Source organism: Onychostruthus taczanowskii, unplaced genomic scaffold (assembly GCF_017590055.1).
Source record: "Onychostruthus taczanowskii isolate IOZ18803 unplaced genomic scaffold, ASM1759005v1 scaffold25, whole genome shotgun sequence".
NCBI classification, from domain to species: domain Eukaryota; kingdom Metazoa; phylum Chordata; class Aves; order Passeriformes; family Passeridae; genus Onychostruthus; species Onychostruthus taczanowskii.
In genome coordinates, this window is record NW_024499796.1 from 3,221,311 (window position 1) to 3,242,343 (window position 21,033).

General features: G+C 43.6%; 1 protein-coding gene across 1 annotated transcript in view; it reads left to right on the forward strand.

The window, feature by feature from the left end:
• Positions 1-21,033, forward strand: part of PAPPA (pappalysin 1) — a 177,508-nt gene that overhangs the window by 53,073 nt on the left and 103,402 nt on the right. The window contains exons 4-7 of the mRNA XM_041406962.1: positions 2,517-2,810; positions 7,045-7,237; positions 13,282-13,403; positions 18,836-19,343. Of these exons, the coding sequence (XP_041262896.1) occupies positions 2,517-2,810; positions 7,045-7,237; positions 13,282-13,403; positions 18,836-19,343 (1,117 nt within the window). The remainder of the gene's footprint in view (positions 1-2,516; positions 2,811-7,044; positions 7,238-13,281; positions 13,404-18,835; positions 19,344-21,033) is intronic.

The window sequence follows — 21,033 nt, forward strand, 5'->3', positions numbered from 1 at the left end:
TAAGAATTCATCTTTAATCTTTTTTACTCTCTTCTATAAATTCAATATGTACTTAATAAAAAATATGAAATATGTCCTGTGGTGCAGATCTAAAGGCTGGGATAGAGATTGTCTGGGTGAGGGAGTTTATCTTTTCTGTAAAACTGCAATTGATTTAGATTCTTGACAGCTATAAAAAATATAAATTTTCAACAAAGGCAAAAATAAAATCTCCCTCTCCAGCTGCCTCAGGGCTCTCCAATGCCAGAACAATTTAACCAGCCTTTACTTGAGGCACATCCTGCTGAGGAATTTCACCAATATTTCTGCCACTGGAAAAAAAAAAAAAAAAGAAAAACCCAAAAAAAACCCTCTGGAATTCTTTTTGGGATAGAGAACCCCAAAAAATACGTCAGGGTACTCTCTGTGTATAAATGGCTCCACCTGGGTAGAGACCAAGCACCAGAGGAATCAGAGCTTGTATTGTGTAGAACGGGAGAGAGAGAAATCATGGGTTTATTGCTGAGCTGCATGCTGGTAGGTCTGTATATAATTAATTGGGAATGTGGGGAACTGGTGTGAGGAAGAGTTCAGTGCTACGTGTGGCATAGAAGACAAGACGTTGCATTGTGGCAGATTTTATTTATTCTTTTGTGTACATATTTACATTTTCTGTTCTCTTTTTTTAAATAGTTTTTATGGATTTGTACCTGCCCATGGGACTCCTCTCCACCCTGCACACATTTTCACGTGTCCCTGCTCAGAGGGAAGATTTTTTTCTCCTGATATTTTGTGCATGTGTCCCTTCAGGATGTTCACAGTGCTCCTTCAGCACTGACACAGCTTCAACTGAAGTGCTACATGTTGTGTTTTGGATATTGTTCTTAGAGGAAAACCTGAGGTAATGGGGAAAATCAAAGCAGAACCACAGTCAGGGAGGTCTAGGAAAAGTGTTGAGCTCCAGGGAAAGACTGAAGGGATTACAGTGATTCAGGCTGAAAGGAAAGAGCCTGAAGTGGGGATGATGACAATCTCATAAAAGTTGATGAAAGGGGAGGAGAATCTTCTGTTCTTCATATCCGTGTGAGGAAGGACTTGAAGTCATGAACTTAAATTGCCAAAAATCAATTCAGATTAGATGTGAGTTAAATCCTTGCAGCTGTAGGGATGCTGAGTGCTGACATTGATTGCTGGGGCAGTCATGTCATCAGGGGTTGTGAAGAGGCAACAGGCCAGAATGTGTGAGGGATGGTACAGACCTAATTGGCTTGAGAGTGGAATTTGGAGGACTTCTTAAGAACTTCATGGTCTCATTTTCCTCTAATTTCATGGTTTTTACAACCAAGTCCCTAGGCAGATGAGGATGAAGGGCCTATGGTGCATCAGAACTCAGTGATCTCATCTTCCCTGTGCTACAGCCACTGATAAAGTTCCCACTGCCAAAACCTTTTCTCTCCTCATTGTCACTAAATTATTAGAGTACCATGTCCAAGTTCTATATTCCCACTATAACTTTTACGAAGCAGTCTCCTCTTCTCATGGTAAGCAGGACACAAAAAGGGTATTAAATATGGGGCTTAGAAAAGTTGAGATCAACAAGCTAAATAATGAAAACATCAATCATATTTTAAATACAAAGGTACATCTAACTGAGCTAAAAATATAGTTCATATGATTAATTCAATGTACTGCAAATCCTCACTAATTTGCCATTTGCTTATTTGCACATCCCTTAATTCATACAACAGAAAACACCGTTAGTTTTCTTTGCAAAAAACATTTAATAACCACATAGTTCTTTCAGGGTTATCACATTCCAGGATTTCATATTTTTTGACACTTTAGACTTAATGCATATTCATTAGTAGACTGTGCAGTTCAGATCAAGCCAGGCTTGTCTGAATACATGAACAGTGTGTTTCTGACAGTTACTTCAAAGCTGCCTCCAAGACACCCTGAAAAAACTGCTCCAGCCTTGGATGTGCACACTTTGCCTTGCCCAGCTCTTAATTTGCAAGTATTGGTGGAGTATTCTGCAATTCTCAGGGTGTTTCAGAAGTTAATAGGCTTTTCTCACATCTTTGCCCTGGGGAATATTATACAGAATGTTCCAGGTGTGTTTTGTTTGACTCTTGATGTCAAATATATTGCTTACACCTTTCTGGGCAGAGTCACACTCTTTACGCACATGAAATTATCTACAATAGCATAGTAAGAAGTAATTTAATGCAGGATTTTCCTCTAAGTTAACAAAAAACCTACAATGAGTTTATTCAGTTGAAAGAATGGTTGTTGCAGTGTTTTTGGTTTGGGATGTTGAACTTTGTCCCACAGTTCCTCCTCCTTAGAGCTCCAGATTAAGGGTGAGATGAAACTTTGCTGAGCAGGAAATATGTCTGATTCTTCAAAAAACTGTGCTACAGAGGATCCAACAAACTGCCAGAGGAGCTACCCTTAGGAAGCTGTTCTTTCCCCTTTCTCCTGCTGTCCTGAGGAACACAAGGCAAACCTAGAAGCCATTCTCTTTCCCCTTGCAGGTGGTATCGTGCTGAATCCCTCCTTCTACGGAATCCCTGGCCACACACACACCATGATCCACGAAATTGGGCACAGCCTGGGGCTCTACCACGTCTTCAGGGGCATCTCTGAGATCCTGTCCTGCAGCGACCCGTGCATGGAAACAGAGCCCTCCTTCGAGACTGGGGACCTCTGCAGTGACACCAACCCTGCTCCTAAGCACAAGCTGTGTGGGGACCCTGGGCCTGGCAATGACACCTGTGGTTTCCACAGTTTCCTGAATACGCCCTTCAGTAACTTCATGAGCTACGCAGGTACTGGCCTTTGCTCAGGTTGCTGGGGGGGTCTGTGGCTGAGCAGGAACAAAGAATTGTGGTTTACCCCTTATCACAGAGACAGGTGATCCCCCAGCCAGGGAAAAATGTGCTCTGACTCCATGATTCAGAAGGCTGAACAATTGCTTTATTAAGCTATACTATATTACACTAATACTATACTATAACTATACTAAAGAGATACTCAAGAAAACCCCGTGACTGTCTCAGACAGCCAGGACACAGCTTTGACCTAATTGGTCAATCAAGCCAAACAATCATCACCTTCAGTAAACAATCTCCATAACACATTCCACATGTGCCAAACAACAGGAGCAGCAAATAGAGGTAAGACTTGTTTTCTCACTGCCTTCCCCAGGAAAAATCCTGGGAGAGACAATTATGTCTCCCTCTGTTCAGAGAATGTGAATACCACAACTCCTGATTTCTCAGTCCATTTCTTTATGCTGATAAAGGTCTAGGTTCTGGCTTGATGAGGGATCAGACCTGATAGATCAGAAATCCCTTCTAGTTCTCCTTTTCTTTTATCCCAGTTTTTCCCAAATTCACAGAGTTTCATGTGAAGACCAGGCAGAAGGTTTGGGGGATGGAAGAAATGAGATAAGCATTAAGAAAACAGCTTCTAAAGGCTCTACAGCAAATCTGACACCCTATTTCTCTGAGATCTGGATGCCTGATCTATGAGGTCTTTGAAAAACTCAAATCCAGAGACTGTTTATACTCTCCCAAGGAGATATAGAATGTCATATGAATATTGATACCATCAAGGCTGTCAGATAACCCTGTGACAAGTGGACAACTAATGAGGCACTGCCCATGCCTCCAGGTGTCTGTTGAAATGCCATGTTTAGGTTTGATTTGGAATCACATCCCAGTTCCATCCTTAGGAGGTGAACAGTGGGATTCTGCCTGGCCAAGGACTACCAGTGTGCTGTGCTGGGAGTGCAACAACAGAGGCTCCATATCAATGTGGTATAAGCACCCCTCAAAGTAAAAGCTGATGTGGTTACAACTGTCAGACACAGCTCTGCTGACCAGATGTGCATTCTCCCAACAGAGCATATCCCAAAGAAGGCATTTGCTCCTGTGACCCTGTCCCATTAGATGAGGCTGGAGTGGGGACACTGATGCACCTCTGGAAGCTCAAGGAGAGCTGAAAGCTCCTCTGCTATTTCTCAGAAAGAGCAGGGGATACCATGAGTGGTATTTCCCCTTATTTTGGGCTGCAGGGTCTCTCTGTGGTGACAATCTATGACAGTGAGCTGACAGAATCAACAACATTTTAAAGGCAACCAATATACTTACAGACACTGAAGGGCACCTTTATACTCCAGGCAAAAACACAGATTTCCCACTCAAAAGGTCACAGGAGTGCTTATTCTGTAATAAAACTGTAGAGAAGCAAAGTGTTTAATGTCATCTGGGGCATGGATTCAAATGATTTATAACCAAAATGCTTTTATGCCCTTTGTGGCACTAGCTAAAAGCAATGCCGAATTTTCTCTCTATTTTTCTATTTGTTTAGAGGGTGCTTTCAGGGACAAACACACCGAGTCAGCTCCTCAGTGTGCTCTGTGCTGTGATGCCTGTGGTCGGGCAGGGAGCCTGAGCACCAAGTCCAGCCCCATGGTAACATCCCTCAGATGAGACAGGGCCACTCCAGATGACAAAATCCCCCTCCCAAATCTGCTCATGTGGATGTGGTGAGCGGTGGAGCGTGCCTGTTTCAAAACTCTGAGCTCTTATCTTCCAAGGAGAACGTGCCTTGCCAGCTGACTCGGGAGCTGAGGCAGAGGCAGACCACAGAGATACCCATCTGCTCCTAGGAGCTACATGTGTGCTGGTGTTTTGAGCTGAAACCTCTTCTTTTTCCTTGAAAAATTAAGTGAAGCGACATGATAGATATCTCTAGAGCTCAAGCATGAATCTGTTTGCTTTTCTGTTGTTGCCAGTGGAGTAAAATATATCAGGATATCAAATTGCTGTCAAAATACCTTTGAAACATGTAGGTTGAGGTCATGCAGTTCTAGGAATTGCCGTTTTTTCATTTCTGTTTTGCTGCTCATGTACAGCTTGATCCTATTGTATTTGTCTGTCTGTTCCTGTCCAATCCATCTCTCCAACTACCCCCAGCACTGAGCAAAGCACAGACTTTAACTTATAATTTTTATTTTTCCTGGAATAACAAGTTATAATGGCCAAAAGATTAGGTAGTGTGAGAAATAGGACTTGTAAATTATTTTTACAAGTCCAAATAGATGTGGTGTTCCCCAATAAAAGATAAGTTAGTATTTTAGATGACTTTTCATGAAATCATTACGAATTCTTCCTCTGAATTCTGTTGGAGCAATCATCCCAGCAAAGTATAGGATTTCTCTAATTATTGCTTTATCTCAGGATCTTGAACCTTTCTTGATATTGAGTGGAACACCTTTCCCCTCGCCTCTCCTCCCCTCTCCTCCCCCTGGACACAGGCTGTGCTGATGTTTAAACAGATTGAGAATGCAGGTCATCTTTCTCCTGTGCCATTGTCCCACTGCTTTGTCCTATATATATTTTATTGTTCTTTTATGATGGCTATTAAGGGCCTTTGTCTCCTTCTGTGCTTCCGTGAAGAATATTTATGGCTTTTACAACAGGCTCAGGGGTAGACCATCGATAATTATTGAGGAAATCCAGAGATGTCACATTAAAGCAGCTTTTTGCATACCCACAGGGATTTGTAGATATTATCAAGAGGACAGTGTGTCTATCTGCTGTGCATGTTTGATCAGAGGAGTGTCACTGCTCAGAGGAATTGGGAGAGACACAGGAAAACACGTGTGCTGGTGTGTCCCTGCTGTGGGAGGGCTGCTAGATCCCGACTAGAGCCGTCTCCTTTTGCCTGCATCTCTGGGAAGATGCGGCCAGGTTTTAAATTAGCCAGCAAATACTCATTTGTCTTTAGAAGAAATTAATATTTTCTTGTTCCTCTGGAGTACCACAGGCATGGTCTTGCAAACATCAGAGCACCTCCTAACACTGTCACAATATTGAACTTACACGAGCAGCCTCTGGTGACCTGCATCTTCCCAGAGAAGTGCAGCACTTGACCTGTGTAGAACTGTCATTGTTGTTTGGATCCCAGCTGGGACTGAGCTCTGTCAGGCTGGGAACTCTGCAGGCACATGTGAAGAAACACTCTGTGTTTTCAAGAGCTTTTCATCTGATGGGAAGAACACCAGAAAAATGGTTGAAGTGCTTAGCATCAAGTTCCTCAGCATAGCTTTTCTGGGTGACTTTGCACAACATATTTATTCCCTCTGGGATCTGCACAATAGAGAAACAGCAATTTTCTACTTCTCTGGGGCACTGTAGTTGTAAAGCTGTATGGTGTTCAGAGGGCACTGGATGTGTTCTTGTTGCCAAATCATGTTTGAGGAAAACAAGATGAAATGAGAAATGGATATTTATGGGAAGTTATCCAGCATAATTATTCCTCCATTTTGAATGAAAAAGAAATAAGAAGTATCAAGAAATGTTTGTGAAAAGTTCAGAAAGGGGTTAGAATCATAGTGGTAATGAGGGAGAATTTTATAGAACTAAAGTTATTTTCTGCACCAAAAACATACGTTTTTATCAGTGTTTAAAATTATATTTTGAATTGAGCTTTCAGAACATTTTTATTTGCTCATTAGAAAATTTAAGAACTTTAAAATTTATGTAGTTTAAAATTCTATGGTGTTTTAATCTGAGAGATCTGATAGTCTGTTGCCCTTAGTTTGCATGACTACCAGTCAGTATTTTTTCCTTTACTCTTCCATCTTCCTTATCTCTTTCTCAGAGATATTCTTTTAAATGGGAAATGCTTTTAAAGCCAGAGCTCCACTGGTGGCCCAAATCCTGCCCAGAAGGTGCTGCACAGAACCTTTCTGTTTCTTCCCCTCCGTGTCTCTGCCTGATTTAGAGATGATCTCTGGGTGCTTCAGGTGTATCCCAGGTCAGGGGGAGGGAACGTTTATTGATTTATTTTCTTCCTTTTTAACCATTGTTTCCTTTCACCTGCCTCCACAAGTGATGGCTGTGCTAATTCCTTCACAGCCCATTAACTCTGGAGTGCTGTGGGATCCCAGCCCGGCCCTTCCAAGCAGCTGCCATTCACCAGGTCGTAATTCTTCCCCTTGCTCCCACCTCCTGTCCCACGTGGCTGACGTGGCTTCTGTTTGAATTCCAGATGATGACTGCACCAACTCCTTCACGCCCAACCAGGTGGCCAGGATGCACTGCTACCTGGACCTCGTCTACCAGAGCTGGCAGCCCACCAAGAAACCGGCTCCCGTGGCAATTGCCCCACAGATTGTGGCTCGCACCTCCACCTCTGTCACCCTCGAGTGGTTTCCACCCATCGATGGCCACTTCTTTGAAAGGTGATCATGCTCTGCTCTGTACTTTCATGCTGGAAAAATGGGAAGGGGAGAACTGGAGGCCCCACTCCAGGAGCGCAGCTTGGTGATGTGCTGTGCTCAGCCTGGCTTAAGGCTCTTTCCTAAATTGGTTCATACTGAGGAGGTTATTGATCTGTTGTCTGCTCTTCCTTTCTCAGCCTGTAGCACTCAGTTGAAGGCCATTGATTTGCCATGTAAAGGGCAAATCTTTCTCCATATGTTATGGGAGGAATTTTCAATCAAAGATTCTGGCCCTGTGATTCCTGCTGTTGTTGCTGCTCACGAATACCTGTGGGTTTCAGCTGTGCCTGCATGTTCCCCCCTCCTCCCCTTGCACATTCCCTTTGCAAGGACAAAGTGGATCTTGTTTTTATAACACAGAGCTCATGGGCAAGGAGGTGGCTGGACTGGGGACAGGGACAAATGCTGCCTCTTCCCCTGAGCTGTAGATGTGAGATGGGAATTGAGCAAGGCAGAGTCAAAGTCCCAAACCCCTGGATAGGATGTGAATCTCCTGTAGGTCAGTGTAGGGATGTGTATTCCTGTCTGGCAGGCGTGCAGCTACGTAATATCAGTAATGGGAAATGGAGGGCTCTGGGCGGGAGTTGCACCTCATTGCAGCCCATATTCAGAGCAATTCTGCCCCAGTATGACCTGAGTAACTGGGTAGCTCATCTAAATGCTCTTATGCAGCTCTTGGATGAGCCGCAGGAGCTATGAGAGTCCTGGCAAAGAACTTCCCAAATCACTGACCTTCTCGCATTACCATTAACTCACATCCCCGTTTGCACTTCTTCTCCACCTCTTGCTTTGTTGTTTTATAGAGAGCAAACTTGGAGTGTCCTTCAGGACGGCAGCAGTTCAGAGCACAGGAGGCCAAATTTACAAGCGTATTAGCACCCAAAAAGCTGCCTCAGCATTGCACTGCTGCTTTGTGCTGGGAGAGCACCTTGAAACCACCGCCTCCATCAAGGATGAAACTCCTTCCAGCACTGCTAGGACACCATGGCCATTTCAGTGGCCAGCTTGTGCTTTATTCCACTAGGCAGAGAGCAGTTATTTTCTGCTCAGATGAGATTTTCCACCCTTATTGCAGATTAATATGGGGAGGGAAATCAAATCCTGTTAGGAATTGATAAAGAGAGGTCTTGTGCTCTGAACAGTGTTTGCTTTAATTATAGTTTTGTAACCAAATCCTTTTATTCCCTACCTGTGAAAAGGACTCATATAGTTCTGAAAATTAATTCAGAATTTTTCAGCCTATAATCATTTTTAGGTTAATTAAGTTTCTCCAATTTAATTTAGATTTCAGAAGATGCTTATTGTGTGTTAAATAAATGCCATCTGCCTCTAAAAAACACATTGATGCAGAGTTAATTGTTATGTAACCAAATATGACTTTATTACATATTTCTTATAACTCAATCAATATGTTCTTAATAACCTCTAGTTACTTGCTTCTTAAATAACACACAGTGGATAGCCTGTTAAATCTAAAATTTCATAACAGAGTTATCATATGTTAAATAAAGAGTGATTTTCCAGGAAAAAAAAGTCCTTTGGGTTTTCAAATCTGTGTGCTCAGTATTACTGAAGAGATTTAAAGAGACAGCCTCAAATACTTTGAGTCCAGTTCCTTGTTAAAATGAGATTCCCACTGCTAACGGATACAGCAATGTTGCCGTGACCATTTAAAAATGTCACTGAAACATATAAATGATCCTGTCTCAAACATGCCCAAATTTTTGATCTGCTAATCAAAACAAGGATGATAGTATTATTCTAGTGACTAATCCTGGAAAAGCCCACGTGCTGAACTTCCAGAACTGCTGTGTCCAGCACTGCTCGGTCAGAGACTCATGCCTGTATCAATTTGTGAAATTGGGTCACTGTGCAAGACAAGTAGGAGGTAAAATTGGCCAAGTATAATCTTATCTGTGTGTGGGAATACTGTAAATCTTTGCAGATATTTTTACACAAAGTGAACACCATTGGCCCAAATTTTACTTGCCTCACTTGAATGAATAAACTCATTCACTTCAATGGGACTATTCATGTAAAAAACAGAAGACTGATACTCAGCTGCTGAGTGCCTTGGGCCTGGTTTCTAATGCACAGAGGCCCCTTCCTTGCTGTTTTGACAGTGTAAAAGGGCCTTCAAAGGATGAATGGCTCTGGCTACATTAGCAAGCGTTGTGGCCCAATAGAAGTAGATCCCCAGCGCAAAACAGTTGTTAATGAAGACCTGACGTCAACACCGGAGGGGCTGGGGGCTCACGGGGCTCCCACAGGAGCACATCAGGTGTGGTCCTGCAGCACACCTCCACTCTGGTTCCTGGTAAAACTGGGTCCAGCTTCCCTGCTTCAGGACTGTTCCGAGTGCTGGAAGCAGGGAACAGGAGGAATTTCACTCCCAGAGCTCACTGCTGATCCCAATTACGATGCTGCTGTGGGCGTGCTCGGCGTAACTCAAGTTCCTTTTATGTCTCTTTTATTCTCCAGAGCTGTGCACAGGCAGTGACCTCTGCTTAATGAAAGTCAGGGAGGGAAAATTTAGCCTTCTGTTTAAAAACGTAGCACTGGGCTGGCTGTGTCTGTGGGAGGTCCTGACAGGTTGAAGGGAGATGAGGCATGGAAATAAAGACTGTGTGTCTGTTCCCTGCTTAGATACAACTCTGTCATAGGTGAATTAGATGCTTTCCTCATAGGGTCTTCAAATCAGCTGATTACTTATTTAGGGGCAGAGAGCAAAGTTAACTCCTAGTTCCTGTAAACTTGGGGGTGGCTCTCCTGTGTTCTCACAATTTAGTGTTCTCACAAAAGTAGACACAACAGTTGTGCACAGGAGCAAAATCTTCCTGATGGACCCTCCTGGCCCCTTCAGAGTGTTCTATTGATATTTGCTCTCTCACTCTAGAGAGTCAGTTACCTGCATGTGAATTTGTCAAGGTGCTTTGACCCTAAGCTCCAGCAGCTGGTTGGGCTCCCAGACATCCCTAATAATCAAATATATCAAGAACGAGCATTTCTTCTTGTAGCTCCTGTCCACAGGATTGGAATCCTTCCCGTTCTCCATCCTCCCTTTCAAAAAAGCATGAAAAAATGCACACACAATAACAAGTAATAATAAAATAACAACAAAGCAAAAGAAACAAGTAAAAACAAGCCAGAAAAAGAGAAGTCCCTTCATTTCCTGACTGCATCCATTGGATGTGTTCATCTGCTGTCTCTGAATATCCATTCATGCACCTCCTGTCTGAGATGCGTGGGCAGATGTAAACAGTTATTGTCATGGGGCTCTGCAGCAAATTTGGGCAGAAATCTTTGAATGCATCTTTCTCCAAGTTTTCATTGAGGTGACAGCATTAATTTCCATGAATCTGATTCTATCTCATTCTTAGCAAGCAAATATTTTGGTCAGTGTGGTGTACCAGAGATGGCTGGCCTTGATAATCACTCTGTTAAACCTTGCTGGAAAGTTTCAGTGCCTTAAAGGGGAGAAGACCAATCCTGAATTTCAAGTATAGCAGCTCAAATTTAGTCTGTAAACAGGCACACTTTACCCAAAGGAATGGCAGATTTTTAGTGGTTTTGAGTTGCCTACCGAATTGGTGCTGGCCCTGAAGGAAATGATCTGGTTTGCACTAGTAATCTTTAGATTTTGAACCCACTTCACTGAAGTATCATGCTGTAGGAATGAATTCCTCCTGTGCTGTGAACTTCATAAGTTGGAATTTCCCCAGTACTTGGCTTATTAGAAAACAGAGAAGTCTAGATTTTCCATTAGCCAGCACTTTGGGCAGTCATGTGCCACTGTGTATAAGGTGGCAGATATGGCTATCATTCCAATTAATACTGTTTTTTGAACCAATTTATGCTCATTTTTTTCTTGTTATCTATGGCTTCATAAGGTATAAGGACCTGGCTTAGGTTTTCATAAGCCTGTAAATGCAATTCCATTATTAAGTTTGACATTCATGGCTCTTTATAGGATTTGTGTGCAAGAGTCTGCAGACCAAAAACTCTAACCCAGGAGTCATCCCCTGTGTAAGTCCTTTCAGCCAGTGAAGTTACATCAGGGTTGAGTTTGGCTCCCAAACTGGAAAAGTAAAAAGAGAAAGTTTGCTCATAGTCTTTCCCACATGATGCTCCTTGTGATTTCTCTCTTACCTCCAAGTCCTCACTGGTAAAAGGAAATGTTTGTCCATAAGCCTACAGTTTTTTTCCACCATGGCAGCCTGTGATGAAATTGTATAGCTACTAATTTGAGTAAAAAGCAGTCCTAATTGTGGAAACTTGGCTTCCAGAGCCCTCTCCTCATCCAGGACCAAGTGCTAATGCAGGAGTCTCTTTGTAGAGAAACTGAGGGATTATTGCAGGGACTTCTATCCTGACTGGTCGTGGAAGTGTCTGAAGAACAACTGCAGAAAAATAATTCTATATTTTGATTTCTCAGGACCATTTATTCAGGTTTCTTGTTTTTTTTTTTAAAAAATTTGGTTTTGCATGTATTATTCAGGCAAGCTGAGTCAGACACCTAAACCTCTGCTAAATAGGCAGCTGAGAAATGAAACAGGGAGGCAGTATCATGCCAGTGGTGCAGGTGGGTGAAGTGAGACACGAAGGGAAGTTACTCACAACATGCCCACATTTTTCATTACCAGCATTACAGACCATGAAAGGAAGAGAGGGCCGCCTTCGTCTCCCTCTTCTATATTCTGCCCCATTGCCACATTGTATTTTTCAGGTGTTTTCAGCAGGTGCATCCCTTCCTGACCTGCACAAGTTCAGCCAGTTACTGTCTCTTTCAGGGTGGCTCAGCCACTGAGGATCTCAAATAACCTCTGCCTGAGGATCACAGTCCTCTCTTCACAGCAGTGCTGAAATAAATCATGCAGTGGTGGTAATGATGGCTAAAATTTGCATAGCTGATTATAATAGTTGATATAAATTATTTCATAATTTACTCAAGCCATTCTTACTAGAGTAGCACAGAGAGTACACTGTGTTACACACAAATTGTTTGCCTAAAACTTCTGTCCTTTCCGGTGCATTTGATCATTAGGATGATTAATTTTTAACTTTCCATTTCAGCAGAAAGTGTTCTTTAAAGCAGAACAATTAATTCTGAATAGCTTACTGGGGTAAATAACCATGTACTTTGAGTCATACAGGGTTCCAGATTTGTGACCCCAAGGAATATAGGGCTGAACTGTGTGAATTGCATCCTCAGCTGATAGAAATCAGCTTAACCTTATGGGGGATATTAGAGTTACTCCAGTCTACATCAACTTAAACCCTGATCTTGTGAATATGGTAGCAAAACTATTTAAACTGACTGAGGGTAGTTTTGGATTAGACGTTAGGAAGATATTACTCCCTGTGGGAGTGGTGAGGCCCTGGCACAGGGTGCCCAGGGCAGCTGTGGCTGCCCCTGGATCCCTGGCAGTGCCCAAGGTCAGGTTGGATGGGGTTGGGAGCAGCCTGGGACAGTGGGAGGTGTCCCTGCCCATGTCAGGGGGTGGAATGAGATGTGCTTTAAGTCCTTTCCAACCCAAATCAGTTTGTGATTTGTGAATTGGTGTTTAACTGGATATCCCTGCTCAGCCAATCTTGCTGGTAGGACAATCCTAAAGATACTACAAGCAATAAATAAATCCATGGTGAGAGCAGAAATAGATCTGAAAACACCTGAGGCAAATTTCTCTGCTCTAACCCCTAAGCAATGTGTGTTTTCTTTTGTCATGGTTTGGTCCAGTGAAGGGGGGGAAAAAAATATAGGTGAATGTGATTTCCCAGGTTGCTGTCATTTTGTGTTGGATAGAGGGCTCAAAAATGCTTTCTACGTAGGCTCTTGACTTAAATCTACAGAAGGTCAGCATCAGAAAACACTTTTGTCCGTGCCTTGAGAAAAGGGGGTTAAGTGGACCTGAATTCTAAGTCTTATTGCTTTTAATATAGTCGAATAAGCAGCTCATTCAGCTGTTACTAAGTTGGTGTGTTTTCCTGTTTTCCTGGCCTCCTAGAGAAGTGGGATCAGCATGTGATCTGTGTGCAGAAGGAAGAGTCCTGGTGCAATATGCCTTCAGCGCCTCTTCTCCCATGCCCTGCGATCCCTCGGGGCACTGGAGCCCACGGGAGGCAGAAGGTGAGTCACAGGGATGGGAACAAACACATGGTGGGAGGGAAGGTGGGACAGAGCAAAGGGAGAGCCACAAAGACAGTGGGAAAATCTGGGAATGATTTGTTATATCTGCATGGAACCTGGACAGAGCTAGCGGGCAGAGGAACGCTGTGCCCTGAAGGAATGCCACTGGCTCAAATACCTGTGTTTTGGCCCCTGAGTCCTGCCCCTGCCCATGAATTAAGTGAATTCCAGGAGCTGAACATGAATTTCACAAAGCAGCAGAGTGCCAAGAAATGCTGACCGTTCACATCTGCCAAACGAATTCCTCAGGGGAGCTGTTTTCTCCCTCTACTCCAGCTCCAAAAGTGAGGAGTTGTTATTTATTTGGGCCTGATTTGTGCTGCCTTCACTTGTGGTGAATAGCAGCAGGCTGCAGCAGCAGCCAGGCTGGAGGGAGGTTGCCCTTTGGGCAAGTGCCCTGAAGCAGGAATGCAGGTGACCACGTCAAGCCCTCTTGTTCAGGGTGTTTTGCAAGTCATTCTCTTGGAGCCTGTTGCAGGGAGAATGGTCTGCAGGGCTGGTTGTGCAGTGCCATTAGATCTCCATCATTAACTCCTCCACACGTCCCTTCCGTTACGTCCCTGGGTGTATGTGGTGGAGCATATTTAAGATTGTACCAGGCAAAGGTCAGTTATCCCAAATCACAGTTTGGAAAGAGCAGAGTATTATTTCAGCCTGTGCCTCATGAGCTTTTCCTTCCGGAGCAGCCACACTTCACCATGAGCACACAGGTGAGCTCACTGAGCCCCAAGGACAATCCTGGATTTCGCAAACTCATTCTACAAATACCTCCCTGTGTTAAGGGTTTATTTGTCCTGCAACTAAAGCACATGGGAGTTATTCTGCAAGGAATATTATTTAGGCAGGAGCTCTCCCTTGTCCTAAGGTCAGCATGTGGAACGAGCTGTGCCTCTGCTGCTTTATGGGACAGTGGTCAGTGTCCTCTGCCCCACAGACCCGTGTCCCAGGGTGGGGGTCAGCAGAGGTTGTGTTTCACTCTGACTCATCCCCTAAATTTAGAACAGGTGGCCCAGAGCAGCTGTGGCTTCCTCATTCCTGGAAGTGTCCAAGGCCAGGTTGGACAGGGCTTGGAGCAACCTGGGACAGTGGAAGGTGTCCCTGCCCATGGCAGGGGTGGAACTTTAAGGTCTCCTCCAAAGCAAACCATTCCATGGTTTTAGGACATCCAAGGCTGCTGGGCACAGCTCAGAGCACACCTGACCTGTGGGTGGAAGCTCCATCCTGAGAAGCAATGATCTGGCTATGGGGATGATTGGTTCACCCATAAACAGCATTAGCAAAGTTTGGATCACTTGCAGTAGTAGTTCAGGGTAGACGGTGGAATTTCCACTTAGCCAAGGATTACAAGACTTTGAAACCTGTTTTCATTTGGAACAAAACTTGAAACTTTTGAAATTCTCCATGAAGGAAAATTAAAAACAAAGTGTTTGAGGCCGGCCAAAATGTTTTGTTTAGCTCATATGGACTTTGGTTAAATTATCCCTTTTAGTATAGAATCTAGGGCAAAAGCAACTTTGAATATCAAAATGTAAAGTGTTTCAAGGTGCAAAAGTGAAAAGGTTTCTCACAAAAATGTCAAAACACAATGTTCCAATAGTGTTAAAAATTTCTTGCCATTTTCCCTTCCAGGATAAAATTTTGGCCAAATAAACCCAATTTTGCAAAGTGTTTTTATTTTGAAAGGACTGTGTATTCCATTGAAATATGCAGTTCCATCAAAATTTCTTCACTGAGTTTTGATATGAAAACTTCTAGATCTCACACGTCTTGCCAGAGGCATCATTCCTAGAGAAACTAAGCTACTCTAAGATTTATTACTCAGCAGCATTTTGCATTTAATTTCCTCTTCTTGCTGTGTGTGCCTGCATGTTCTTAACTATGAAGGGTGCAGTCTGATCCTTATCTGTCTCATTTAGTTGCTCCTGTGCCACTTCTATGGAACAGAAATTTGGTAATCATGTCCTCAGGATTAATGAGTTGTTGCCACTTTAGGGTAGAAAATATACCAAGTGTATGGTGTTTGTTGCTCCATGATTTTCTGTCTCCACTACCACACTCCCTGACACTCAGGCCCTCTGCCTATTTGCACTTGCTCTGAGTTACAAATAGAAGTTAGATCATTGTCTGGCTTCTTTAATTGTCTATCTGTGACTACTCAAGCCGTCAAGCTTTAAATTCACTTTCTGCAGGGGTTTTTGGGTGTAAATCTCCACTGCTTGAATGTCCGTGGAAAATGAAGACAAAGGAGGCACAAGCACAGCCAAAATGAACTTGTTTTAAAATCTGAGATGACACTCATGGAAAATGTTCCGTAGGACTCATCCAGCTTCTGAGCAGAAAACCACACTCCTCACGTGTCTCTGGAGCAGCTCTAGTTGGTCTGATCTCATTTTCCTGAGGTCTCCTACCCCAGGCAGCTGCACCAGCCGTGGTCTGGGCTGTGTGGGAGCTGTGCCCATTGCAAAACCCTGCCGTGGGCAGTGTCCTTCCTAATTCCCTGCTCATTCCTGAGCATGGTGGGATCCAACATCAAGGCTGAGGCATCTTGTGGTTCTTTCTCAGCCAGTTGTGGCCCCTGAACGAGGGGTTGTGAGAAGGCTTATGAGATCGGGCAGCTCTGATTTACTCTTTATCTTCTCTGTAGAGCCAGAAGGCTCTACCCTACCTGGATTCTCACCAGCAGCACCAGCTAGGTCAACAAACCTAACATCACCTCCATAACTCTGTCAAAGGGGGGTTTTATGTAAGAAAGGTGATTTTGGCTCAAGCCCAGTAGGTACCTTTGCTTGCTGGGCAATACGTGCATATATCAGTCAGTTCCTCCTGCCTGGCTCACTGCTGACTGAGAGAAGTGTTAGATTATTATAAAAATGTTGTTGCCTTGCACTGCTCTAGAGCTCAGCCTTTTCCTGGGTCTAATATTTCCCTCAAGAACAATTCCTTCTGTGTCTTAGTAGTCTCAGCTGGACACTGGAGTCCCATTGGGTGGTTCCTTTATCTTGACCACCTAAGAAATATGGCAGGTGAGTTGCAGTTTTAGCAGGGGTGATATTCTGAGAGACTTCTGATGCCAGTTGGCTTCTGAGACTCTGTCCCTGTGCTGGGGAATTCATCCCAGGGACTGCACTTAACTGCACAATGAAGGATCCACACACCAGGCTGTAGGACAGCATTTCAGGGAAAGGCACCCTCCTGCCATTCCTGCTCTCCAACCAGGACATGGGGTTTGGCTCTTCCTCACAAACCTCACATTCCTGTTTTGTGTTAGGCAAGACGTGATGTTGCATGAGATGCTGTTCTGTGTCTGATCTGTCTCATAAGGCAAAGGATTTTCAAAATCCGAGTGCAGAGGGAAGAATAGCTTCTATACTCTTTCTTTTAACATAAAAATATTAGTAATTTTCAAAGTATCTACCTATCTCTAGAAGTCCACTTATATGAAAAAAGGTTTTCATCCTCTTCCATAGTTAAATGAATCTTTCTCACCCAGGTCTAAGTGTTGAATAATATTTAAGAAAGAGTATCTTTATCTCAACTTCATTGAGGTTTTTAGTTTATGAATGACTACAATCTGCCACCTGTTTTGGTGTAATGCTCTGTGTGCTAAGCTCCCTGGAGGCTGAGTCCAATTCATGCCTCTCCAGGGATCGCACACTGATCTACCAAAATGTGCAGGTTTGTTTGGAATTTAAGTCTTACTGAGCCTTGAACTGACAGAGGTGAATTTGCAGGATCCCAGGTGGGGACGTACTTGGCCGTGAGCCATTAGCTCCATTTTCTTTTCTGTGAGAGGGCAGTGGTAAAATTCACACATCTTTCCAAAAGCCCTCTGAGATACTGGAGTTAAAAAAGACCTTAGGGCTGCAGTCAGGAGTTTGCTGTGGGTCTGAGAAAGTCGTCAGAGGGCTCAGCCAAGCACACCCAGCTGGCAATGAGGGTGAGATAACGTGAGCTGAATGGGGTATTGCTGCTCACAGTGATTATCCACTTGCCAGGGTGGAAACTCGAGCGTGTTAAATGGGCCTCTGGCTCGCTTCAAAACGTATCACTGCTGTGGTCTCTCCAGATGCTGGTCTTAGTGGCATTCCCACTGCTCTGTGCCATGTGAGGAGGAGAGAGGGGCTCTGGGATATGGGAGGTGAAGGGGAAGCATGAAAAGTTGGGCATCTGCAGGACAATAACGTTGAATCACAGGAAGGCTGCCAGGAAATCTATTCTGCATATGGGTTCATTTGGTATGAACAGGAGAATTCCCTGAGCTGTTTATCCTTGACAAAAGAGACACATTTCTAACACTTCATTGAATCACAGACAATCAGAATAACCTTCACACATTGCCCTTTTCTCTTTAAATTAGTAGTGATGTCCTGTTTGTCCATGTATGCCCAATAGTTTATCTTGCTTTTCCCTCAGCTGCAAACAACTGTGCTGTCCTTTTTTTCCCCTCTGCCTTCTGCATTTCTCTCTTCTCATTACCTTTCTTTATCTTCTTTTCTGTACTTTGCCTTCTCCCTGTCGTGCTTGCCTCCCTTTTTGTGTGATTATTTGGGAAGGAAAAGGGAATTTATAGCTCTCACTGGATTCTGTTACCAACTGTTCCACCCGTCTGACCCCTCTGGATCTTGCAGTCCATGACTCCACGCCAAGTTGTAATGTTACCATAGTATTTGGGAACCCAGCAAGCATTGTGGCTTTCATTATTTTTTAGTACTACCTCCCATGTAGTTGAACACAGCCAATGGTGAGAAGAGTAAAAGCACAAGTGCCTGTTGTTTCATCACAATGAGAGCAAAGAGACAGCTCAGACCTGTGCTCCATGTGCCTCCAAAAAAGGGGCCTTGCACAACATGCTAGATCAACCTGTAAATGCCACAGGAGTTGCCCCTGAACAGCACAACTGCTTCTTGGAACAAACAAAGGCTCTTTTCTTGTCTTTGTTAAAGGGAAAAATATTGTATTTTTCAGTGAGAGGCAAGGGAATAAGTAGGAGGTGAACTGGAGGCAAAGTGACTCTGTTTATCAGCTAAATTACCAAGTGGAAGAGGTAGAAAATACCATTGTTTGGCACAGGGCAAAACACTAGAAATAGGAAATACAGGTCCAGCTGCACTGGCACACAGTGTATTTTGTGGTGTCCAGTCCAGCTAGGCACTTAAACTGGGTTTGTGTATCCCACCTGGCCAGGAGACACTGGTGTTCTGTTCCTCCTCCCCGTGCTGGCCCTGCCTGTTCTGATGAAGTAAATAATTGGTTTCCTGGACAGATATGTTCTCTTGCCACCAGTCTGTCTTTAAACTGATGCCAATGAAAACTCATGTTCTCTAACTTCTACTTCTTCTGTGCCTTCTCTTTGCCTCCTCCTTCCTTTCCAGGGCACCCTGATGTTGAGCAGCCCTGTAAATCCAGTGTCAGGACGTGGAGTCCCAACTCGGCCGTCAACCAGCACACGGTGCCCCCAGCCTGCCCCGAGCCCCAGGGCTGCTACCTGCAGCTGGAATTTCGCTACCCCCTGACTCCAGAGTCCCTCACAATCTGGGTGACATTTGTTTCCCCAGACTGGGACTCCAGTGGAGCAGTGAATGACATCAAGCTGCTTACCGTCAGTGGGAAGAACATTTCACTCGGGCCACAGAACGTCTTCTGCGACATCCCACTGACCATAAAGCTGGATGTGGGACAAGTGGGAGAGGAGGTGTATGGGATCCAGATCTACACCTTGGATGAGCACCTGGAAATCGACGCTGCCATGCTGAGCTCTGTCCCCCACAGCACCCTGTGCTCAGGCTGCAAACCAATCCAGTACAAAGTGGTCCGGGACCCCCCTTTCCAGTCTGGATCTCCAGTGGTCATCTCAAACCTCAGCAGGAGATTTGTGGACACGTAAGTAGCTGCTTTTCAGAGAGCTGGATACATCAAAACAATGCCCTGTTCTTCTCACCCATTTAATGTCCAGCACTACAAGTGATTGTTGAGGTGTTGAACTAGACAGACATGCCAAGAATTGCCAAGTCAGGATGTCCACGTAGTTTGTCCCTGAAATGAGGAGCATTAAACCTGAATGAGATAACCTGAGATTTCATGGAGAGTTTTGAGAAATTTCTGGGCTGTCTGTACAGAGGTGTGTCATTCAGACTTTCTTTAACTAGAAATGATAATGCAGTCTACCTAAGATATGATAAATTAAATGTTCAAGCTAACCTAAATGAGGACCTCTGGAATAACATGGTCATCATTTCCTTGGCAATCTTTTGAAAGTAATGTTTTGGTGGAGAAGGAGAGAGCAGGGCTTTCAGTGCTGGAGCACCAATTAACTGCTCAAGAAAGTGTGCAAAGAAATACACATGTATGTTCATGTGTATAAATGTGTTTCACCTACTTCCATTTTCTGCTTTCATGGGTCACTAAACCAATTGTGTTGGTGTGAGATTGTTCTGAAATGGGAAACATGGCAAATGCACTAGTTTGTTGTAGAAACTGAGTGTCATCCCAGATACAGTTACAGTCATCTAGTAAAAGGATGCATTACTGTTGAGGAAAGTTCAAAATATTTACTAATTTCAAGGAGATCCGTGATCTACCCGTAAGCATTTGCCAGGAAGAAAAATATTTTTTGCATAACATGATTCCCTGGAAATGATTCACTCATCTGTGGGAGCAACATGAAGCTCTTTTGAAAAATGAACAGCAGATAAAAGGAAACCTGCTAAGAAAACTGCACTCTAATTTAGAAAAGATGATCTAATTAGTACAGCTAATATCAAGGAAGCATACATCATTATGGTCTTCTAAAGCATATTTAAATAGAATAAAAATGATTAATTAACAATTCAGTAATCATGAGCTACCATTCCTTTTCATGGCCCAATTATGCATCTCAGAAGATGCAAATTGTCCCTACAGATTTAAAAATTTAAGGTAACTAACAATAGTGAATCTAAAAGCAAAATGCAGGACATCACTACGATTACTCATGTGCTGAAAGTTAAGCATGTGCTTAAGTGCTTTCTTGGGTTGTAGCCTTGTTCTAACAATTGCTGGCACTTAGCATGAGATGGATATTGGCATATTGGAAATGTGGAAAGTGGTGAATTTTCCCAAGATTTTGCTGTGAAAGCGTCTTTGCCTGAAACCTAGCCCACTCTCACTGGAAAATGGGACTGGTTTGGTTTGAAATATTTGCATACCTTAGCACAAGTTCCCACAGAAACAGGTCCAGTTTTGACTTCATAACACAATGTGAAAGAAAAAAGAGAAACCCAAAACATAACTTGTATTCTGAATTCTATTTTTTCGTCTTTTGTTATGATTTTGTGGGTCATTTCTAGCTTACAGCTAGCTCAAGTGGAGGAGTGCTCTAAGAATTAAATCAGTAGCCACGAATTAATGACAGTTTTCCTGAGGGCCATTGATTAAATCACACTGGGTAACAGCACTGTCCCTGTCTGTATGTCTCTGGTAGTTACACAGCCAGCTAAGAATCAGACAGAACATTTAATTTGGTCTTTCTGGGCTCCACCTGCGATCAGTGGACAGAAATGGATGCTCCTGGAAGCTGGCATGGCCAAACTCA